Here is a 24,697-nt window from a genome sequence, read left to right on the forward strand (position 1 = left end):
CATGTCCAAACCACCTCAATCTACCTCTCCTCATCACAACACCAATACACTCCAGTCCCATCTTACCTCTCAACTCTTCCATTGTAAACCCAGCCCCTCCAGGCCTTGGACGCAGGGACGCACTGCACATCCACCTAATCATTGTCATTTCTGTACGTCTGAGCCGGCGAATGTCTTCCTCCCTCACTGCCCAGGTCTCACTGCCATACAGCATTACACTCCAAACACATGCTGCATACAAAGACCCCTTAGCACGTAGGGAGAGCCCTCTCAATGTCAGGAGAGGCAAGAGCTCCCTGAACTTCTTCCAACCACTTCTCACCCTAGCCACAGAGCTAGCTCCAGCCCCACCTCCAGCACACAACATGTCTCCCAAATAACAAAACTCTTCCACACACTCAAGAGATTCACCAGCAAGTTCAATCCTTTCACGTCTGGCGATCTCCACCTGCTCACCCCGGCACGCCGTACACATAAAATCAGCATTATCTCGCAGTCTACCTCTGATACCACTACATCTCTTATGCACCCATTTATCACACACACCCTGGTGAGAGAGGATAGTGTTTGGAAACTCCCTGTACTGTTGTTTGCAGATGATACTGTGTTGTTGAGTGAAGACGAAGGGGAGCTGCAAGGTTTGGTGGATGAGTTTGAGAGAGTGTGTAAGAAACGGAACCTAAAGGTGAATATAGGGAAGAGTAAAGTAATGGTCTTTGAGAGAGGTGAAGTTAGTGAATGTACAGTGAGGTTGGATGGTGAGGAATTGGAAAATGTGAGTACGTTTAAGTATTTGGGTAGTGTGATGAGTAAGGATGGAGGTTTGGAGGGTGAAGTGCTTGAAAGGGTACAACAGGGAAGAAAGGTTGCTGGTTCCTTGAAAGCAGTGATAAGAAACAGGGAAGTGAGCATGGAAGTGAAAAAGTTACTACATGACAGTATTGTGATACCAACTCTAACGTACGGAAGTGAAGCTTGGACATTGTTGGAAGGACACAAGTCAAGAGTGAAAGCAGTGGAAATGAGTTATTTAAGAGGAGCCTGTGGAGTCACGTGGAGAGACAGGCTGACGAATGAGGATATAAAGGAGCGTTGTGGTGTTGATGTGGATGTGATAGGAAGCGTTATGAGGAACACACTGAGGTGGTTTGGCCATGTGGAGAGGATGGAGGGTGAAAGACTGACGAAGAGAGTGTATGTGAGTGAGGTGGAGGGGGGAAGAGGGAGGGGGAGGCTGAGGATGAGATGGAGGGATGGGGTGGAGAGGTATATGAGAGAGGGGGGTGTGAGTTGGGAGCAGGGCAGTGAAATGGCGGGGGACAGGGCGACTTGGAGGCGATTTGTTTGTGGCCACCCCAAACGGGATTGAGGCGTCTAGCAATAGATAGATAGACCGCACAAAATGGAATTACTTCCCACGCCCTTGTGGCAAACTGCACATGGCCACTCTCCCTCGTCTTTGACAGTACCGCCACCAACCCTAGATATCATCACTTTTGTTTTATCTGCATTTACCCTTAAACCCTTTTGCCCCATACCATCTCTCCACTTCCTAAACCTTTCCTCCGCCTCCCTTTCATTCTCTGCAATCAACACCAAATCATCAGCATACAACAACTCCCACGGGAGTCCGTTTCTAAAGTCACGTGAAAGGGCTTCAAGTACCATGATAAACAACATGGGACTCAAGACTGACCCCTGATGCACGCCAACATTCACGGAAAACTCATCACTCAAATCTCCATTCACTCTCACCTGGGTGTGAGCACCCACATATATATATATATATATATATATATATTGTGATAGGTGGGGGTGCTCACCATCCACTCACTTGATGTAGTGCTGCTCTCGGGTGTCTGCCCTTTCCTCTCCTCCATCCTTCTTTCCATCCATCCTCTTCTGTCTTTCTTTCCTTCATTCTTTCCTCTTTCTTCTGCCTGTGGGTGACTTTACACTCCCTCTTGTGTCTTTCTTTCCTTCATTCTTTCCTCTTCCTTCTGCCTGTGGGTGACTGTACACTGAGTGACAAGCTGGATGGTTTCCTGTACACCAGGAAACCATTTACCATGCTTGGTGGTATCCATATAACCAAATTTTGGCTCCTGGTGGTTTAGTGGGTAATAAAGGTGCTCCAATTGGATTGAGCCAGTGCAGGTTTATATTCAAGGGGTGGTTGGGGTATATTGCTCACATAATGCCACTCAGGGATGAGTGAGGCTGGTCACTCTCATCTTAAATGCCAGGACCAACTTTCCTAGCCCCGGGCTCCTATGCTTCTCATGGGGCAACGTAGGATTAGGTGGTGGATGGATGGATATATATATATATATATATATATATATATATATATATATATATATATATATATACAGTAACCTCTCACATAATGCAAGGGTTAGGTTCCTGGAGAGGTCGCATTAGTTAAAAACGTGTTTTTTAAACATAATTTTCCCATAAGAAACAATGGTAATATTGGGGGTTATGTTCCTGGACTCTGGGAAAGTCTGCCCATTTGTGGAGTTATGCTACTCTAAACTTAATAGCAACAATATTAATTTGAAGGAAAATCTACGTAAAAAACAAGAAAAGTATATTTGGGGAGAAATAAACAAAATTTAAGCCCTAGTTGGGCCGAAGCATTGTTTACTTCTCCCCAAATATATATTGTTTTCATTTTTTATGTGGATTTTCTTTCAATTCTGCTTCATTCACGGCATTGTGAAAGTTCCTTAACATTATTACTGCATTAGTAGGTCATAAAAACACTACAGTAAAAGCAACATTTTCTTTACAGTAAGTAGATCACAAACAATAACAACACACAGCCTCACTTCATCTATGCATCACTCGTTGTCTGCTGCTGTCCCTCCTCATCCCGCTACCCAACCTCCCGCTGATCCCCACCCTAAATTTGTTGTCCCTCCTCGCTCTGCTCTCCTTCCTCTTCCTCTGACTCCCGTGCTACTGGTTATGAAGATAACTCCCTTAAGTTTTCTGTTTTCTTCATAAAGAACTGCTCTATCTTGGTGTGAGTGGTTTTCTTCTTTCTGTTCTGCAGCATCACGTTGTAACAATTTAGCTCTGCCATCACTTTCCTGGCCAAATTTTGTCCGAAAATGAGCCAAATTGCTCAGAATGGGGCCAAACTTCATTTTCGAATATTATAATTTGAATAAAACCAGTTTAAGCAACAGACAAATAAAAAATTGTATTTATGCATAAACTGCCACACACGGTCTATTAGCTCGGGAGTGTCCAAGGCGCGCGCGGCTAATTTGAAACCATCACGTATGTGTAAAGTCACGTTAAATCAAGAAACCCTTGTTAGTTAAACATATCTCCTTAAATATTTGCTCGTGTTAAAATGAAAACGCGTTTTTTAAACTCGTGTTAGTTGAGAGGTTACTGTATGTATATATATATATATATATATACTGTATATATATATATATATACATATATATATACACACACGCGGTCTATCAGTCTGTCTATCTATCTATTGCCAGATGCCTTAATCCCGTTCGGGGTGGTGACAAACAAATGGCCTCCACGTCCCCCTGTCCCCGGCCATTTCACTGCCCTGCTCCCAATTCACACCCCCCTCTCTCATATACCTCTCCACCCCATCCCTCCATCTCATCCTCGGCCTCCCCATCCCTCTCCCCTCCTCCACCTCACTCACATACACTCTCTTCGTCAGTCTTTCACCCTCCATCCACTCCACATGGCCAAACCACCTCAGTGTATTCCTCCTAATGCCTCCTATCACATCCACATCCACACCACAATGCTTCTTTATATCCTCATTTGTCAGCCTTTCTCTCCATGTGACTTCACAGGCTCCTCTTAAATAACTCATTTCCACTGCTCTCACTCCTGACTTGTGTCCTTCCAACAACGTCCAAGCTTCACTTCCATACGTTAGAGTTGGTATCACAATCCTGTCATGTAGTAACTTTTTCACTTCCATGCTCACTTCCCTGTTTCTTATCACTGCTTTCAAGGAACGAGCAACCATTCTTCCCTGCTGTACCCTTTCAAGCACTTCACCCTCCAAACCTCCATCCTTACTCATCACACTACCCAAGTACAGTACTTAAATGTACTCACATTTTCCAATTCCTCACCATCCAACCTCGCTGTACATTCACTGACTTCACCTCTCTCAAAGACCATCACTTAACTCTTCCCTACATTCACCTTTAGATTCCGTTTCTTACATGAGGTGCTACCCAAAAGTTCTGGTAATTTGAACAGAGGGAGCCAACCATTTGCAGTTTTGCCTTTTGCCACTAGGAGGAGTCAGCAGCATCTCTTGTGGGGCAGTGTGGCCCCGGCCGTGTGTGTGAGCATACGTGTTGTTGAGCTACGCTTGGTATTGTAACGTGGTGTGTAGGTGGTTTGGGCGGTTTTGCAATGGCAGACTAATGGCATAGCAATGTCAAGTCGTTGTGGATCGTTTTCATCAATATCCAAGGGATTGTTCACAAGGAATTTGTCCCACCCGGTCAATCTGTCAGCGGAAAGTTTTACTCTGAAGTTTTGCAGCGTCTGAGGGAGAACATACGCTGCAAATGTCCACAACAGTGGAAGTACAAGGACTGGGTCCTGTATCATGACAACGCCCCCACCCACTCATCACTTGTTGTCTGGCAGTTCCTGGCTTTCACTAACATGGTAGTCATTCCCCACCCACCCTATTTGCCTGACCTTGCCCCCTGCGACTTTTTCCTGTTTCCCAAGCTGAAATTACAACTGAAAGAATGTCGATTTGACTCGATTGAGGAGATCCAGACAGAATTGCAAGAGGTGCTCAAGACCATCATGCCTGAAGCCTTCCAGGGATGCATGGACTCGTGGAAAAACTCTGGGACCACTGTATACATGCCCAAGGGAACTACTGTACTTCGAAGGCGACAGTGAAAACTAGGAGATAAGGTAACTTATTTTCCTACAACATTCAAATTACTGAAACTTTTGGGTAGCACCTCGTGTATATATATATATATATATATATATATATATATATATATATACAGTAAAAGCTTGATATAGTGGAATAATTCATCCAACCCCTATTCCGTTTTATCAAATATTCCGCTTTTTCAAACTTCCATTCCAAAACCATAGATGGAACGGAATTTTCCGGAAATTTGCAATTTTTCTCATATTTCTTCCCTGACCTGAAGCCTATACACAGTTGTTACTAAATAGCTTCTTTTGCTACACACACACACACACACACACACACACACACACACACACACACACACACACACACACACATGCCCATGCTATTCATAATGATATGCACAGAGCAGTCAGAACCCACAATAATAATAATAATAATAATAATACTGTACAGTAATAATTATAAATAAAACAGTAAAAAATTCACCTCCAAATGGGGGGGATATGACTTGCTTGTAGAAATGTGCCTGACACAGGCTCCAAACATGTGTCCGGCATGATGCTTTGAGATTATTTATAATTTCTGGCCTAGAGAAAGCCTCACCCTTTCCTTTTTTTCTTGCACATTAGGCATGGCGAACGATTGGTTTGCTTATTTTCTACAGAAAAGGCACAAAAAAGTTTGTAATGTCAAGGTAATCACGCACACTTGGAGAGAAGATTTGAACTGTGTGGGGGTTGCTGGTAGACTGCGCAAGGTGAGCGGCCTCATCCGGCCCGGGACAAAGCGGCTTGTTGCTGCGGCCCGTGGCAAAGCCCCACACCTCGTGATCGACTGGAAATGTTTTGGTGCATCACGATTTTTCCACAGCCATGGACAAACTGGCTTGTTTCCGTTAGGGAAACCCAACACCTTGCGACAGAACGGAAAACTTCCGGAACATTACGAGTACCTTACAGAAAAAAATCATTCCGTTTTCTCAAGCATCCGTTTTATCCTGCATTCGTTATATCAAGCTTTTAGTGTGTACAGTACTCACAATTTCCAATTCCTCACCATCCAACCTCACTGTACATTCACTGACTTCACCTGTCTCAAAGACCATCACTTTACTCTTCCCTACATTCACCTTTAGATTCCATTTCTTAGTCGGAGTAGACTGTAGCACCAGTCGAGCAGGGCAGTACTCCCGAGGTGGATGGAAAGCTGATGACAGGGAGTGCTGGAGCTCCTGTTTCATCAGCCCTCAGGACTAGTTCCTGACCATCCCCCTTTGCTGAACTTTTTCAGTGTCTCAGTTACACAGAGAGTAGGCCAGAATGCTCTCCAGTACAAATTTCTCTAACTATCTTCACCAAACTACATGCACAGTACACACTACACTTCCTATTCAAAATTACCAAAAATGGCGTCGATTAATCAAGCCTCAGAGTCCCCAGGGGGGGGGGGGAACATAAATGCCCCCGCCATCTGCCCCTCTCCCGGTGACGACTCGAGGTGCCTGGAACCACTGTCTGACTCTCTTCTTCTTCATTTCTGCAACATTCGCGGCCTTTCATCTAACTTTCGCTCTGTTGAGCACCACCCCTCCTCCCCTAAACCTCACCTTCTTTTTCTAACGGAGACTCAGCTGTCTGAGGCAACCGACAGCAAACCCTTTTCTGTATCCTCCTACTTTCTCTATACTCATTTCAAAGCCAAAGGTGGCTGTTGTGTATATATACGCAACGACTTATCTTGCTCTCGTGTTCCTGAACTTGATTCTTCTGAATTCTCCACACTCTGGGTTCGACTTTCCTGTCATTCTCTGACTAAATATATCTGTGCTGTTTACTTATCCCCTAATTCTACTGACTATCAAAAATTCTTCGACTATCTTACTTCTACGATGGAACACATTCTGTCCATTTCTCCTTTCTCTGAAATCTCCATTCTTGGAGATTTCAATGTTCACCACCACCTTTGGCTCTCCTCTCCTTTCACAGATCCACCTAGTGAACAAGCCTACATCTTTTCTATCCTTAATGACCTAGAGCAGCTTGTACAGCACCCTACCCGTATCCCTGACCGCCTTGGAGAGAGCTCCAACATACTTGACCTTTTCCTCACAACTAATCCTTCTGCTTACTCTGTTAATCTTTTCTCTCCGTTGGGCTCCTCCGATCACAACCTTATTACCTTAACCTGTCCTATCACTCCGGTACGGCCTGTGGACCCTCCAGGGAAACGTTGTCTGTGGCATTTTGGAGCCGCGGACTGGGAGGCCCTCAGGCTGTACTTCTCTGATTTTCCCTGGAATGATTATTGCTTTCATGGCCGTGAGCCATCTGAGTGTGCCTTGCGCATTACGGAGGTTATTCTCTCGGGCATGGAAGCATACATTCCTTTCTCATATCCTTTGACTAACGCAAGAAAGCCTTGGTTTAATCACGCTTGTTCTAATGCTGTCCGCAACAAGGAGAAGGCCTACAAAAGGTACCAGAGCCAACCCACCCCTGAATCACATCATCTTTACGTTTCTGCCCGGAATCGTGCTAAGTCTGTTCTTCGCACTACTAAAAATAATTTCATCCATACTAAATGCTCTCAACTCTCCAACTCGAATTCTTCCCGCTCCTTCTGGCACCTTGCCAAAAATCTTTCTAACAACTTTACCTCATCATCCTTCCCTCCTCTTTTCTATTCTGATGGTTCTGTAGCTATTTCTTCTACTGATAAAGCAGATCTCTTCGCACAGACTTTCTCCTCCAATTCCACCTTAGATGATTCCGGTGCTGTTCCTCCATCTCTTCCCCCCTCTGACTTCCTCATGGCTGACATTAAAATTTCTTCATTTGATGTATTTTCTGCCATCACTGGCCTCAGTACTAACAAGGCATATGGGCCTGATGGGGTCCCTCCTGTTGTTCTCAAGAACTGTGCTTCTGTGCTTACACCCTGCCTAGGCAAACTCTTTCGCCTGTGTCTGTCAACTTGTACCTTTCCTTCTTGCTGGAAGTTTGCTCTCATTCAGCCAGTCCCAAAGAAGGGTGACCACTCCCAACCCTCCAACTATCGTCCAATTGCTTTAACGTCCTGTATTTCAAAAGTTTTCGAGTCAATTCTTAATAGAAAAATTTTAAGGCATCTTTCCTATTACAACCTTCTTTCCGATCGTCAGTATGGGTTCCGTCAGGGACGCTCCACTGGCGATCTTCTCACCTACCTTTCAGACTCCTGGTCATCCTCCTTTCGGGACTTTGGCGAAAGCTTTGCCATTGCACTTGACATCTCAAAGGCTTTCGATCGAGTCTGGCATAAATCTTTAATTTCCAAACTGCCCTCCTACGGTTTCTATCCTTCTATCTGTGCCTTCATCGCTAGCTTCCTTTCTGGTCGTTCTATAGCCGCTGTTGTAGACGGCCATCGTTCTTCTCCTAGATCTATCAACAGTGGTGTTCCTCAGGGCTCTGTCCTATCACCAACTCTCTTCCTTTTATTCATCAATGATCTTCTAAGCTGTACATCTAACCCTATCCACTCATACGCTGATGACTCCACCCTTCACCTTTCCATTCGGTTCCCGCAACGCCCATCTCAACAGTTACTTAAAGAAACAAGGGATGAGGCTATGGCACACCTAATGTCTGACTTGGCTCGTATCTCTGATTGGGGTAAAAATAACATGGTTGTCTTTAATGCATCTAAGACTCAGTTCTTACACCTATCAACCCGACAAAATCTTCCACAGGTATACCCATTAATATTTAATAATATTCAGCTTAATCCTGCATCATCCTTGAACATGCTTGGGGTTTCATTTACTCGGGACTTATCTTGGAAAAATCATATTACACTGAGGTGGTTTGGCCATGTGGAGAGGATGGAGGGTCAAAGACTGACGAAGAGAGTGTATGTGAGTGAGGTGGAGGGGGAAAGAGGGAGGGGGAGGCCGAGGATGAGATGGAGAGATGGGGTGGAGAGGTATATGAGAGACGGGGGTGTGAGTTGGGAGCAGGGGAGTGAAATGGCGGGGAACAGGACGACTTGGAGGCGATTTGTTTGTGGCCACCCCAAACGGGATTGAGGCGTCTGGCAATAGATAGATAGATAGATAGACATCTCTTGTAAAATCTGCTTCCAAGAGATTGGGTGTGCTAAGCCGACTCCGCTCTTTCTTTACCCCTGCACAATTGTTGACTCTATACAGGGGTTTTATCCGCCCCTGTGTGGAGTACAACTCTCATGTGTGGGGAGGCTCCCCACATACAGCTCTTCTCAATAGGGTGGAGTCAAAGGCTTTTCGTCTCATTAACTCTTCTCCTCTTACTGACTCCCTTCAACCTCTGTCTCTTCGCCGCACTGTTGCATCTTTATCTCTTTTCTGTCGCTACTTTAATGGTCACTGCTCCTCTGAACTGTCTGCTTGCATTCCTCCACCTCTACGACGGGCGCGTAGCACCCGTCTGGCAGCAAACTCGCATCCCTTTTCTGTCCAACTCTCTAATGCAAGAGTTAACCGTTACTCCCAGTCTTTCATTTATGCAACAGGTCAGCTCTGGAACTGTCTCCCTCTACCTGTATTTCCTGCTGCCTATGATCTCCAGTCTTTGAAACGCAGTGTGTCCAGGCATCTCAAAATGATCGGATCTTGAATTTGGCTCTCTATTGTATTTTGTTTTTCTCTTGGAGGGAACTGTTACTGCGGGCTCATGGCCTTTGGTTCCTTCTTCCTCGCATAAAAAAAAAAAAAGAAAGAAAAAAAAGAACACTCTCCCAAACTCATCCACCAAGCCTTGCAGCTCTCCTTCATCTTCATTCAACAGCACAGTATCATCTGCAAACAACAGTACAGGGAGTTTCCAAACACTATCCTCTCTCACCAGGACCACTCCAACATCCACTACTCTATCTTGTACCTCTTTTATTACCCCATCCATGTACAGATTGAACAACCATGGAGACATGACACATCCCTGTTTCAACCCAACCTTCAAAGAGAAAAATTCACTCAGTTCACCATTCACACCCACTGCAGCCTTAGCACCATCATACATACTCTTCACAGCATTCAACAACTTCCCATTTACTCCATATATTCTTAATATTTTCCACAATCCTTGTCTATCCACCCTGTCCTATGCTTTCTGCAAATCCATGAAAGCCACATACAACTTCTTTCCCTTCTCTAGAAACTTTTCCACTAAAGATCTAAGAATGAATATCTGATCTACACAACCTCTTCCCTTCCTAAAGCCTCCCTGTTCTTCTCCAACTAATATCTCTGTTCTTTCTCTAACTCTGTCAATAAGTATCCTACCATACACTTTTCCTATTATACTAAGAAGACAGATGTCCCTATGATTACCACACACTTCTTTTTCCCCTTTTCCTTTGTACAAGGGAATAATTATACCTGACTTCCAATACTCCAGGACTCTACTTTCTTCCCAGGCCAATCTGCACATCTTCCACATCCATTCTACTACTATCTCTCCCCCATACTTCAGCATTTCACCACACACTCCATCAATTCCTGGGGCTTTCCCCAGTTTAACTTTCTTCATTGCTTCCACAACTTCTATCCTACTGATTTCTTCCTGTCTTCTCACCTCCCTCCCTCTCTCAGCCATTCCCCAGCCACTTATACTCGCATTACTTCCATCTTCTTATGTTCAGCAATTCCTTAAAGTGTTCTCTCCATCTGCTCACTTTTTCTCCCTTCTCCACTAGTAATCTACCATTTTTATCATTCACTCCCCTGCTAACTTCACTTCCACCCTGTCTTACTCTTTTCACCTCTTTCCAGAACATTTTCTTACAGTCCCTCCACTTTACACTCAAGTTCCTTCCAAATTCCTCATCCACTCTCTTCTTACTCTCTCTTACTAAACTTTTCACCTCTCTCTTTCTTTCTACATATAACTCTCTCTTCCACGTCTTAACTTCTTCCACGCCCCTATTTCTCATCCACTCATTGTATGCTTTCTTCTTTTGTGCCACAGCTTGTCTCACCTCTTCAGTCCACCATGCTGTTCCTTACACACACCTCCATCTTTTCTTCATCCCACACACCACATCACATGCTGCACATATTTCTTCTGTAAATATCCTACACACACCTTCCACATCCCCCATCAATTCATATTTGCCCAATCGTTCCTCTACTTCTCTCTTATACTCTGCCTTTTTCTCATCCTCTTGTAACCTTTCCACTCTCACAAATACTTCTTCCCGTCCTGCCCTTCTTCTATTTCTCCATCCTAATTGGACCCTGATTCTGGCCACCACCAAGTAGTGGTCAGAAAGTCCACTCCCACTACTTCTGTAAGTTCTTGCATCCATTACACATTTTCGCATCCTTTCATCCACACACACATAATCAGTCATTACTTCCTTTCATTCAGTTCACCACCCACCCTTCTCATCACTCGCCATGTATACCTGTGGATCATTTTGTGCCTGAAGAAGGTATTGGCTATCACCAACCACCTCCCAGTACAAATGTCCACTAACACACTCCCATTCTTATCTATCTCAGAAGGCACACCCCACTCACCAACTATTCCATCCACCTTCATATTCCCTACTTTACCATTCATATCACCGATCAAAAACTCTCTCATTCCTTCCAAACTTTTCCATGCACACTTCCACATTTGTCCAGAACTCTTCTCTCACTCTGCTTTCATGATCTTGCGTTGGCTCATACACACACACAATCGCCCACATTTGTATTTCAACTTTCAATCTCATCCACACAATCCTTGACCCAACTGATCCATACTCTCTTATGCTCTTCTCCCATCTTTTACTCACAACTATGCATACTCCTTCTTTTGCCCTCTCATTCTCACCTACTCCTGCACATATACCCCATCCATACTCCCATTCTCTCACACTCTCACCTCTCCATTTCGTTTCAGTTATTCCGCATACATCAACTTTCGCACCCTCAAGCACATGGACAATCTCTCTCTCTTTCACCTCATCATTCGCTCCCCTTACATTCCATGTTCCGATTACAATGTCCTTTGTCCGGTCCTTGGTCATCATCTTTTGGTCAGTCCTTGTCCGAGGCTTATTGTTTGTCTTTTTAGTTAGTTGTTTTCCGGGGAGGGGCACTAACCCTCCGCCAACCCTTTTAGTCGCCTTTTACGACATGCAGGAATACTGGGGGAGTATTCTTGAAAAACCCCCTTTCCCCCCAGGGGGGGTAGAGAGTGTAAACAGGCGGTTGAAATTGGCGTGGTGAGATCAAGAACAGAATGTTAAGTGTTAAACAATTATAACTCACAGTGCAAAGGATTAAGTGCAGCATAACACTGGATTACTGTACATGCTTCAAGAGCATTTTCACCACTGCTACAGCCTTAGAGGAGGCAGGTCAACCTTCGTAATGAACAGCCGTGGACGTGTTGTAAGTGCCCTGTACACTTCTAAATATTTTCGATACTCACTTCTAATTCCTCATTCTCTGGTTCCTTTTCATTTATTTCATACCTTCTGTCTCTTATTTGTGTGAATAGGGTCTTAAATAGGTGCTATGCATGTCCGGTAGAGAGTTTTGTAGGTGGTTTTCTGAGTTAGGCTGGGTTAGGGTCCATTAGTACCAGTCCAGGATGCAGGGGCCCACTTTCCAAACGGACCCACTTTCCGGACATGCCTTTGGCTCTATTACATCGGATAGTGGAAGGATTACTGTATGTGTAAATATATATATATATATATATATATATATATATATATATATTTTGTACATTTAAGTACTTTGGTAGTGTGATGAGTAAGGATGGAGGTTTGGAGGGTGAAGTGCTTGAAAGGGTACAGCAGGGAAGAAAGGTTGCTGATTCCTTGAAAGCAGTGATAAAAGCAGGGAAGTGAGCATAGAAGTGAAAAAGTTACTACACGACAGTATTGTGATACCAACTCTAACGTATGGAAGTGAAGCTTGGACGTTGCTGAAAGGACACAAGTCAAGAGTAAGAGCAGTGGAAATGAGTTATTTAAGAGGAGCCTGTAGAGTCACATGGAGAGACAGGCTGACAAATGAGGACATAATGGAGCATTGTGGTGTGGATGTGGATATGATAGGAAGTGTTAGGAGGAATACACTGAGGTGGTTTGGCCTTGTGGAGAGGATGGAGGGTGAAAGACTGATGACGAGAGTGTATGTGAGTGAGGTGGAGGGGGAAGAGGGAGGGGGAGGCTGAGGATGAGATGTAGGGATGGGGTGGAGAGGTATATGAGAGAAGAGGGTGTGAGTTGGGAGCAGGGCAGTGAAATGGTGGGGGACAGGGGGACATGGAGGCGATTTGTTTGTGGCCACCCCAAACGGGATTGAGGCGTCTGGCAATAGATAGATAGATAGATAAGACTTAACCTTTGCACTCTGAATTCTAATTTCATAACACTGCACAACACTGTAAATTCCCATGTGGTCTAGTGGCGAGTTATTGCAGTTTATTCACTGTTTATTCACAAAAACGAGCACGTGGGTCATCCATTGAATGAGCGTCTAGTCAGGATGGTAGTTAAGTGGTAACTGCCAACTGGGGAGGGATGGGGGAAGCAAGCAGTGAGCGTAAACTCAGTTGTTCAGTGTGGCGCGCCAATTTCAAACTACGGTTGAAAAAAATGTTGGATTTTTTTTGTTTTTGTTTTCCTTTTTTTTGGCCACTTTTGGGTTCCAAAGGCCCGGGCCCAAAATGTCCGGGCCCAAAATGTCCGGTAAGTTTGGGGTCCAGATAGTGGGCGTCTGGATATTACAGATATTGCTGTATATGTATATAGTATATATATATATATATATATATATACAACAGTGGGTATGGATGTAGATATATACATTAAACTCTGAATTATTTGGCATGTAGCAATTAAAGGGATGACGGAAGGTGATGGACTGTTGGGAATTGACGTAATACTCACCCCAAACCTTCCCAAAGTGTGCCTATCTGCTTATAACCATTCAGACATAGAGAAACTCACTTGAATATTGTGATAAGCATGATAAAATTTCATTGTACTGTACAGTGTACTGTATTCAGTACACTCAGAGGCAGAGTTAGGCAGGACGAGGCAGGTTAGCAAGGCAGGTAGAAAAAGGATTGGCAGACCTATCCAAGCATGAGGAGAGAGAGAGATGGGTGAGACATGAGTAACAGAAATAGAATGGAAGATGTTAGGGGAAATAAACTCATCAGAGAGTAGCAGAAGAACTACCTGATACAGTAAATCCCATTTGGTTAGTGGTGGTTATGACCAGATGTCAAGCAGACTTCACTGGTGCATCCTTGGTCTCCATCACCTGCACCATGACACCACTGCTTCATTGCAAGCGCTGTCACTTCAGCACTGCCGAGTCTTGGATCTGGCTGTCATTTTCCATTGACGACGTCAGGATGTTTGCCCATAGTCAGTCTCGTACTGCAGTTGTTCTCATGCCTTCATAATGTCCTGCAGGGTTGTGTGAGGAACAACAAAAAACTCAGCTGCCCAACTTGTTGTCCATCCCTTTTCCAGTTTCCTGATGATCTACTTCTTTTTGAGAGATAGGACGTTCCTGCAGCAGGTGGAAGTGCCATTAGGACCTTCCGTGGATACTTGGCAGGTGGAAGTGCCATTAGGACCTTCCATGGGTACTTGGCAGGTGGAAGTGCCATTAGGACCTTCCGTGGATACTTGGCAGGTGGAAGTGCCGTTAGGACCTTCCATGGGTACTTGGCAGGTGGAAGTGCCATTAGGACCTTCCTGGGGTACTTGGCAGGTAGAAGTGCCATAAGGACCTTCCTGGGGTACTTGGCAGGTGGAAATGCCATAGTGACACCTGCCAGCAGAAGGTATGAGGCCAGTATGATGTGCAGAACAACAGGTATGATGAAAAACCCGACAAAGTCCATCATCAACTCAGCTACCATGCAGCATTACAGTCTAGAGAGAGAGAGAGAGAGAGAGAATGCAGATTGGCAGCCTTGGGGAGGGGGGGGGGGCATGACTGACATGTCATTTTTGGGGGGATGAGATACATGAAGGAAAAAAGAGTATGAAATATATTGAGGAAAGGAGATACAAATACAGTAGTTGAATGTGATACCGAACACAAGAAGAAAGCAAAAGGTAGGGACATCCATCCGTCATTCAAAATTGTGTAGCCTCATGAGGAGCGTAGCAGCCCGGGGCTAGGTAAGTTGGTCCTGACATTTAAGATGAGAGTGAAAGATAGGGACATACAGATAACAAATTATAAACTTGCCTGATTTGGCAACAGCAAAAGCAGTGTTTTGGTGATAAGACTCACAGCTGTGTTTTGGTGGCGAGACCCACAGCACTGAATGATTTTGGGGAACTTTCCATGGAAATTACAGACTTAGCACCCCCCCCCCTTTTTTTTTTTTTTTTATATACCAACTTTGGACATAGGCATCACAGCCTGCTCCTAAGGCCCAGTAGCCCTACATACCACACACCTCTACGTGTCACCACTTTGGTGCCAACACCCACCGTCCATATTGAATACATGCTAGGGCCGTCTCATACAGGATTGGTGTATTGTTATTAGCGGGGGTATTTTTACAATATGTCGGTGGGTCTTCTGGTAGATCAGTAAAATCTGATTTTATGAAATTCAAATCTTTAAACTGTTCCCTGCTCCAGTGGGGACTTGAACCTGGGTCCAGTAGGACTGCAGGCCACCTCTCCACTGGTTGAGCCACTACCTGCCGGATGATGTGCGGATGGATAATTGAGAGTTTATTTATTTACAGTATTTATTTACTTTTTGCACACCACAGGCACTGCAGATTTTTCTCAAAGCTATACTTAACAGGTTAAATTAAGATTTATTAGCTGTCGTTGACAGCTTATAGGTATGTAATAGTTTGGTTGCCCTTTTTTCTGGTTAGTAGGTCATATGTACAAACACCTGATGTTGGAATTCATCTTCCGCTACATAAGGCATCATGTGAAAAATAAATATCAACCCTTTCTTAGAATTTAACCCTATTCTCAACCCTTCCTCACATATAAACCCAGTTCTCAGCCACTCCCTCAAGCTTCAGCCCTTTTGTCTAGTCCCTAGGCCACGTATGTGAGCACCTCACACTTGAGTTGATCTTCCACTACATAGGGCATTATGAGAGCAATAAGTATCAACCACTCCTTAGAGTTAAACCCTGTTCTCAACCATTGCTCATATTTTTACTCTATTCTCAGCCTTCCCATAAATGGAAACCCTTTCTCCAGTCCCTAGGTCATATATGTGAACACCAAATGTTGGGATTAATTTTCCACTACAACAAAGTACAGTCACTACTTGTTTTACGTTGATTCAGTATACAATAATTCGCAACAACGATAACAGAAAAGTTCCACCCCCAAATCCGATTTATGATAAATTTCCCGCTATAACGATATTGCCATAGAAAAATTTCGTACAAAGCACCAGGCACACGCAAGGTGACCGTCGCTTGTCTCAGGCAAGATGGCGGCCCCAGCGTGTAGAGCATTGTTTTGGTTCAGTTGCGGTCCCGCCACCCCTTCAAAGCCCTGTCTTTTCCACTCGTTCACATGTGCCCCCCAGCTATCGTCACCTCTCAGCCAAGCATCATGCTACTGTAGGCCTATACATTGTGCAGCACCAGGCCAACGTTGCGCAAGTGTGTTTGTTGTGTTGTTGCAATGATTTACTGTACGTGAGTAACACTGCCTGGATTGATGTGATAGTGTTTGTTTTGGTCTTGAGACAACTTGGACCGACACGGGAAGTAATTAAGGTGGATTGTCATTTTTGTTTCAGTCTTGGGTAGGTGACTTTGGGAAGTTGAGTTGACGTAACCCCCCTTTTATAATGTGTTTCAATCTCCTGATTTACAATAAAAGTGTTATATGTTAGGGTATGACCTGTCGTAACCCCGTCGTAAAACGAGTAGTGACTGTATTATGATGGAAATATATCTCAACAGTGCCTCAGAATTAAAGCATATTCTCAACTACTCCCTCAGATTTAAACCTTTTCATCCGTTTCTCAAACTTAACCTCCCCCCCTTTTTCTTTTTTTTTCCAGTCTCTAGGCCATGTATATGAGCACCGCACCCTGGAGTTGATCTTTCACTACCTCGATGTACGGAAAACGGGCAATGCCAGACTTAGCTTCGAGGCCATGCGGTTCCTTGGTTCACTGCTGTTCCATAAGAAATTTTGCATTGAGTTTGTCAACCTGGGTGGCATCCAGAGGTTATTACAGGTGAGTTGGCCTAGCATATGGGAGCCTAGTTTAATAGAAGACAACACAACATGACCCTAACGTGGCCTGACCTGACCTAATTGAACCTTATCCCACCTAACGTATCTTAACTTAACCTTTCTGTATCTTACCTTACATAACCAAACTAGCCTGTCCTGATTTAACATGACCTAACACTGCATAACCATAATCTAACTTGGTTTGATCCAGCCTTACTCTGACCTAACCCAACTCAGCCCAGTCCAACCCATCCCATTCAAGCCCATCCTAACCTAACATCATTGCATAGTATAACCTAAAAGCACTAAGGTTTGTGAGTTCCTTGTTGTTTCACAAGAAATTCTTCATAGAGTTCATCAACCTGGGTGCCATACAAATGATAATGCGGTTTGATGATGGTGATGATGATGGGAATGATGCAGTTGTTTTTAACTGAGGTTCATGTGAATGTGAATCTGGTGGACTGCAGGCTGAATTTTCCTTTCTGCAGTCCACCATCCTTTCAGGGGATAGGGATGGAGTTGAGGGATGTCTGCTTAACCAGGGATTGGAGTTGCCTGGTTGCATAGGTGCCATTGTTTGAAGGCATCCCCCTCTAGCTTGCCAATTTTATTATAATATATATAGTGAGTGTGTTGTTCCAGATGACTGGCTCTAGAGTGTGATTGTAAATGTGTATAAGGGGAAGGGTGATGCCATGGAAAGAGGAATCTATAGAGGCATAAAACTTTTGGACCAGATGATGAAAGTAATGGAGAGAGTCCTGGATGGTATGATAAGGGAAAGAGTGAATATTGATAAGTTGTAGTTTGGGTTTATACCAGCCAAAGGGATCACGGATGCAATATTCATTATTCGACAACTTCAGGAAAAATACTGTACATAACACAGAAGAGAGAGCTTTACTTTGTTTTTATTAATTTGGAGAAGGCCTTTGACAGAGTTCCTAGAGAGGTGGTGAAATGGACAGTGAGAAAGCTTGGGATCGAAGAGTGACTGCTTAGAGTGGTTATGATGGTGTACGAGAGTGCTCATGTGCAGGTGAGAGTAAAGGGAGGTTTGTGTAATGACATTGAATGTCGGGGTGTATCAGTCTTGAGCCCCTTATTGTTTGCTGTGGTGCATGAAGCTCTCTCACATGACTTAAAGAACAGGACTCCCATGGGAGATGTATGGTGATGACTTGGTGTTGATTGTGGAGAATGAGAGGGAGGCAGAGGAAAGTTTTAGGAAGTTAAGAGATGGAATTGGATACAAGGATTTGGGAGTAAACATGGATAAAACAAAAAGAATGATATCTAGAGAGAACAGTGATAAGATACACGTACAGCATTCACAATGGAAGAATGTGACTAGCGGAATGCTGTATAGCTCAGTTTTGGCATGTACAGTAATCACTCTAATATCCGGACGCCCAATAACCGAACATCCCCACTAACCGAACCTTATCGTCCTGGGATCAAACATTCCCAAAATGGTCCGAAAATCCAAAAAAAAAGGAAAAAAAATCGATTTTTTGCCGTCCGTAATTTGAACTTGCCGCGCGCGCCACGTGAGAGCATTGTTTTGGTTCGTCATTCCTCCGACGTCCGATAGAGCGCCGCTGCATCCTCCCCACTTCCCGCCTGTCTCTCACCGCGACAAGACCTGCGCTGTTCGCCATGACTTCTGTGTGTTAGTGACTAAGTTCAGTGCAAGACTTCAGGAAGAGTGTAGTGCAAGTGCTTCAGGAAATCGTTCTTACTGTCAGAGTCCGAGAGGAGGCGGTTATTCATCGAGGTGGCCTGGGCCTTGCTGTAAGTAGCCAGAATGTTTCATGTTGTACTATTTTCCATACTATATTTACCAGAATGTTTCATATTGTATTTTTTCCCATACTATACTTACCAGAAAGTGTCATACTGTACTTCTTTCCATACTAAACTTACCTCATGCATGTGCAGTAGGAATGTTTTTCAGAGTTCGGTTAGGTTCGGTTAGGTTAGGTTCGGTTAGAGTCCATAAGTACCAGAATGTTTATTAATGTATGAACATACTTCTAAACCCACATTTTATGTTTCTATTGCATTTATTTCAGTCATTTATGTGCCTTATTGGTGTGATTTGGGTGTTAAATAGGTGCTATGCATGTCCGGAGGAAGTTGTATAGGTGTTTCTCTGTGTTAGGGTCCGTAAGTACAAGTCCATAAGCTGGGGCCCAATATCCGGACGAAACCAATATCCGAACCTACCGATGGCTCTATTGATCCGGATATTGGAGGGGTTACTGTATTATGTTTTTTATATGATATGCCAGAAATCCTAAGCAGTTATTTGAATATGTTTGCAGGTGATGCAAAAATTACGAAGTGAGTCCACAACGGTGATGACTGTGAGGAGTTGCAGAATGAATTGATATTTGTAGTTGGTGACAGAATTGAAGAATGGAGTTTAATGGAAAAAAAAAAAAAAAAAAAAAAAAAAAATGTCCTTGAAATGAAAATAAGTGGCAAAAGACTTGTTGCCTATTTAATCTGATCTGAGAAGAGACGAGCCTTAAGCTTTCGAAAGGTGACAGCTGATTGGTTGTCTGAGTGCATTCATTATTATTGATGCATTGTAAATTATTTTTATTATATGGGTTTCAGTACCATTTGATGAAAAGATCGCCTAAGTAAAATGTTATACATACTTATTTGCTTAGATTAATTTAAAAACAGGGCCTTATTAAGTATATGAGATGGCCTAGATACTTGCGAAATTTTGAATCCTCGGAACAGACCAAAACACGTCCAGGTAAAGTTTCATGAGTACCTTGATTTCTTCCCCGGTGTTGAGGCAGATTAAGGTAATTTGTCATTACTGCAACATTATGTAAAATTAAACTTAGTAAAACATCAGAATTCCAGTGAAAAAGACTGGTGAACATGGTTGAAAATGCTATATGTCACCCATCACCTTTAACCCGTGGATTGCGAGCCACAGCTCAGGCTGGGTAGCGTCGCGTTGTGAGCCACAGCTTAGGCTGTGCTGGCTGTGCATCACCGTAAACAACTCGACCCCTATGCAAACTTACACATGGCATTATGCAAAGACGGAGAGAATGAGATTTTTTTTCTTTTCACCAGATGATGCCCTGGATGTGTATCTTCAAGTTTATAATAAACATTTTTTTTTTTTTTTTTTTTTTTTTTTTTTTTTTACTGCATAAACTTATGTTTATCTTCAAGTTCATATTCAACAGTAAAAAAAAAAAAAAAAAAAAAAAAAAAAATCCTTCGTTTTTTGCACACCACGGAGTGGGATAAAAAAGGTATATACAGTACTGTAATTGCGCAATCTATGGGTTAAATATCCCGCAGCCCATACCATGTCACAACTCTGTTGTAAGTTATAATGAGGGACTTTCAGAGTGTCGTCTGCTACCTAGCTGGTGAGCCGTCAGTCGTAGACTTGGAAAAGTAACATAACTACTGTATTGCAAGGATTCTGTATGTTTGGATAAACTTATATGAGAGCTAGCAAAACCATAGCCCAGTTAAAGTAACTAAAATACTCAATAAATAATATCACACCCACGAATGAATAATTTTGACTGGCTATTTTGCATATGCATACATTGGGCTTCCATCTGGCAATCCCTTACACACAGTCTTTTCTTTATTACCTCCGCCAAGGAGGTTATGTTTTCACCCCTGTCTGTTTGTATGTTTGTTTGCTGGTTAGTTTGTGAGCAAGATTACACAAAAACTACTGGGCGGATTTCCATGAAACTTGGTAGAGGAATGGGCCTTGGCCCTGAATACACTGTATTAAATTTTGGTGTGGATCCAGATAAAGATGCAGATCCAGGAATTTTTTTTCACTTTCTTTAACATTGCGAGATAGGGTGTTGGCGGAGGTATGTTCTCTGCTGAGTGCATTCTAGTATTACTAATGAGTTCAGTGGAATTGGCTTTCCTACCTACATTTGTATCATCTTTCTGAGTAAGAATAGTGCTTTCCTGAAGCTTGTCATTACCTCAGTTTTCTGATATTTAGTATTTGCTAAATACCAGCACATTTGTTTCAATACGCCATAAGCAACTGTCCTCTTGGCAGGATAAAACAAAGCTCACTTTTCGCTAGCTCTCGGTGCAGGAGGATGTGCTTATTGTTCATTTACCAGGCCATTGTGGCAATTAACCAAGGTTTTGTAGTCCAATATTTGTTTGATTCATATGATGTACCTTGATTTATACAGTAAGGGAAAAAAAGACATTTACAAGTTAGCCAAGAGCGTGTGCTGCTAAATGAGCTTGATTAAACTACTTCCTTCACTCTGAGGACGTAAATCGTTTTATTCTTTATTCCGGCGATTTTGTTCAACTCGGGAGACTGAACTGGATGGTGATACAGCCTTCATTAACCCTCTTCAGTATGAGAGTGTTCTAAATGGTAAAATCATCTGGTAGCAAGAATAAAACTAGTCATATCATCATACTGAAAAAGTTAGGCATCTGACATCACTTTTTCGTTCAGAGGCTTAAATAGAGACCTGCATGATCTTCAGTTGGTACATGTTTTATTATATATTTTACCATCCCTCCCAAAAATTGAAGGAACATACATGATTCTGAGTGGCACTGGAGACTTGGTGTGACTTCTATCTGTGTTACACATTAATATCCTCTTATGCATTAAATGATGCAGACTGTCAATATGAAAACTTACATACTTTTGTTCCGTCAGTTTTCAGATTTTAAATACAGTAAACATTAAGGGGGCACCTTTTTGCAAAACTTGGCCAGGTAATGTAAGTACATCATAAATACAAATCGAAAGGTAGTGGCAGAGTTATAACAGTAACAAAAGAAGTAACTAGGCAATTTAATTTTCTTTCTGGCACACCAGTGCATGCCATTAACCCTATCCTGTAAAGGGAGGAACGTAAATTCTGGCTGTGTGCGCAACTCTCGCTCGAGAGCTTTGAGAACAGTTGCATAGGGATATTTTACTTCTAATGCTCGTAGGAAAGTTACTATTCATCACAGAAAGGCCACTTTGGTCTCATTTTGAAGATGAAAAGTTTTGCTCCTTTGTACAGTATATTGTCCAAAAAGACAATATATACAAAATAAAATGTAAAAAAAGTGAGTAGAAGTTAGCTGACATGCTAAAGTTTTACACTGTCCTTTAAAAAAATATTCGCCAAAAAAAAAACTATTCAAGAAGTAATAATATTTTTTGCTTCAGTACATAGCAGAATAAATTTCCTTTCCAATAATACATTATTTGTTGTTTGGGAGGAATCTGAGTGTGAAATGGAGGGAGAGTAAGAAATTTTGGAAGGAGGTAAAGAAAGTAAGGCAGTGTGAAAGGGGAAGTAATAGGGGAGTGAAAGATAGGAATAATAGATTGTTGGTGGAGAAGAGAGAGAAATTGAGGAGATGGAAGGAGCACTTTGAGGATTTGTTGAATGTAGAGAGTGAGAGCAGTGTGAGTATAAGTGGTTGGGGAATGGCTGGGAGAAGAAGAGATGAGAGGAGGGATGGAGAGATCAGTAGGGTGGAAGTAGTGGAAGCGATGAAGAAGATTAAGCTGGGAAAGGCCCCAGGAATTGATGGAGTTTGTGGTGAAATGCTTAGGTATGGGGGTGAGATTGTTGTGGAGTGGATATGGAAGTTGTGTAGATTGGCTTGGGAAGAGGGAAGGGTTCCAGAGGACTGGAAATCAGGTATAATTGTTCCTCTGTACAAAGGAAAAGGGGAGAGAGAAGTATGTGGTAACCATAGGGGTATTTGCCTTCTTAGTGTGACTGGTAAAATATATGGTAGAATACTCATTGATAGGATTAGGCATATGACAGAGGAGCTAGTTGGAGAAGAACAAGGGGGATTTAGGAAGGGAAAAGGGTGTGTAGATCAGATATTTGTTCTAAGATGTTTAATGGAGAAGTATCTAGAGAAGGGAAGGAAAGTGTATGCTGCCTTCATGGACTTGGAGAAAGCTTATGACAGAATAGATAGGCAAGGTATGTGGAAGGTATTAAGAATATATGGAGTGGAGGGGAAATTATTGAGCGCTGTGAAGAGTATGTACGAGGGAGCTAGGGCTATGGTGCGAGTGGATGGTGAGCTGAGTGAGTTCTTTGATCTCAATGTGGGACTGAAACAGGGGTGTGTGATGTCTCCATGGCTGTTTAATATATATATATGGATGGGGTTGTAAAGGAGGTGCAAGGTAGGGCAGTGGATGTGGGGCTGGCCCTAATGAGTGAGGGTGAGATTTGGAAGCTTCCTGTGTTGCTGTTTGTTGATGATACAGTATTGTTGAGTGAAGATGAATGGGAGTTGCAAGGTTTGGTGAATGAATTTGGGACAGTGTGTAGGAGGAGGAAGCTGAAAGTTAATGTAAACAAAAGTAAAGTTATGGTGTTTGAGAGGAATGAAGTCACAGAGTGTGCAGTGAGGTTGGATGGTGAGGATATGGAGAATGTGAGTGCATTCAAGTACTTGGGTAGTGTGATGAGTAAGGATGGAACTTTTGGGGATGAAGTACGTGAAAGGGTACAGCAGGGAAGGAAGGTTGTTGGTACACTGAAAGCAGTGATGAGAAATAGGGAGGTGAGTATGGAAGTTAAGAAGTCACTGCAAGATGGTATTGTGATCCCTACCCTGACGTATGGAAGCGAGGCGTGGACCTTGCAAGAGGGGAACAAGTCAAGAGTGAGAGCAGTGGAAATGAGTTACTTGAGAGGAGCATGTGGAGTGTCGTGGAGGGACAGGTTGATGAATGAAGAAGTGAAGGAACGTTGTGGGGTAGATGTGGATGTGGTTGAGAAGATTAGGAGAAATACACTGAGGTGGCTTGGACATGTGGAGAGAATGGAGAATGAAAGACTGGCTAAGAGGGTGTATGTAGGTGAGGTGGAGGGAGGGAGAGGGAGAGGTAGACCGAGGATGAGGTGGAGGGATGGAGTTGAGAGGTATATGAGGGAGGGGGGGGTGAGTTGGGGGGAGGGTAGTCAAATGGTGGGTGACAGAGTGACTTGGAGGCGTTTTGTCTGCGGCCACCCTTTGCGGGATTAGGGCGTCGGGCTATAGATAGATAGATTGTTGTATTTTCTTAAATAATAACGCCACATATGTACTCGAGAAAAAGGAGCATAAGTGTTCAGCTGGAGGTCAAGAGCTGTACATCCTACCTGTGAGGAACCTCACACCACACTGAGCCAAGCAAACCAAGTGAGCATGCACGCACTAGTGGTGGCAGGCATAGCTCTGCCTACTTTTGCCTGTCATCCAACAAAAGTGATGACTTCCTAAATATTTCTTTAGAGATTACATCGGATGACGGGCAAAGTCGTCATACTGATGTCAGAGGTTGACAGATGCATGACGACCCAGGTTGTCATTGGTAAGTCGAAGTGTTAATTATCGCATTTAATCCCTTTAATTCAGTGTAGTTCATTCTTAAACATTAACATAGGACAGACAAAACAAGCACTGGGCTGCACTGCTCTTTGGTAAACAAGCACAGGCTGTTCTCCTGTGCAGGACTGTCCCTTTTATGTGCATGCACGAGTTTCTTGGTGA

The 24,697-nt window shown here is 43.3% G+C and overlaps 1 protein-coding gene across 1 annotated transcript in view; it reads left to right on the forward strand.

The window, feature by feature from the left end:
• mahj (LisH and WD40 domain-containing protein mahjong) overlaps positions 1-24,697 on the forward strand; it is a 104,094-nt gene that overhangs the window by 30,431 nt on the left and 48,966 nt on the right. Inside the window, exon 6 of the mRNA XM_080272103.1 lies at positions 16,962-17,141. Coding sequence (XP_080128229.1) covers positions 16,962-17,141 — 180 coding nt within the window. The remainder of the gene's footprint in view (positions 1-16,961; positions 17,142-24,697) is intronic.

Source organism: Coenobita brevimanus, chromosome 49 (assembly GCF_032717465.1).
Source record: "Coenobita brevimanus isolate Jiangsu-jjx chromosome 49, ASM3271746v2, whole genome shotgun sequence".
Classification (NCBI taxonomy): domain Eukaryota; kingdom Metazoa; phylum Arthropoda; class Malacostraca; order Decapoda; family Coenobitidae; genus Coenobita; species Coenobita brevimanus.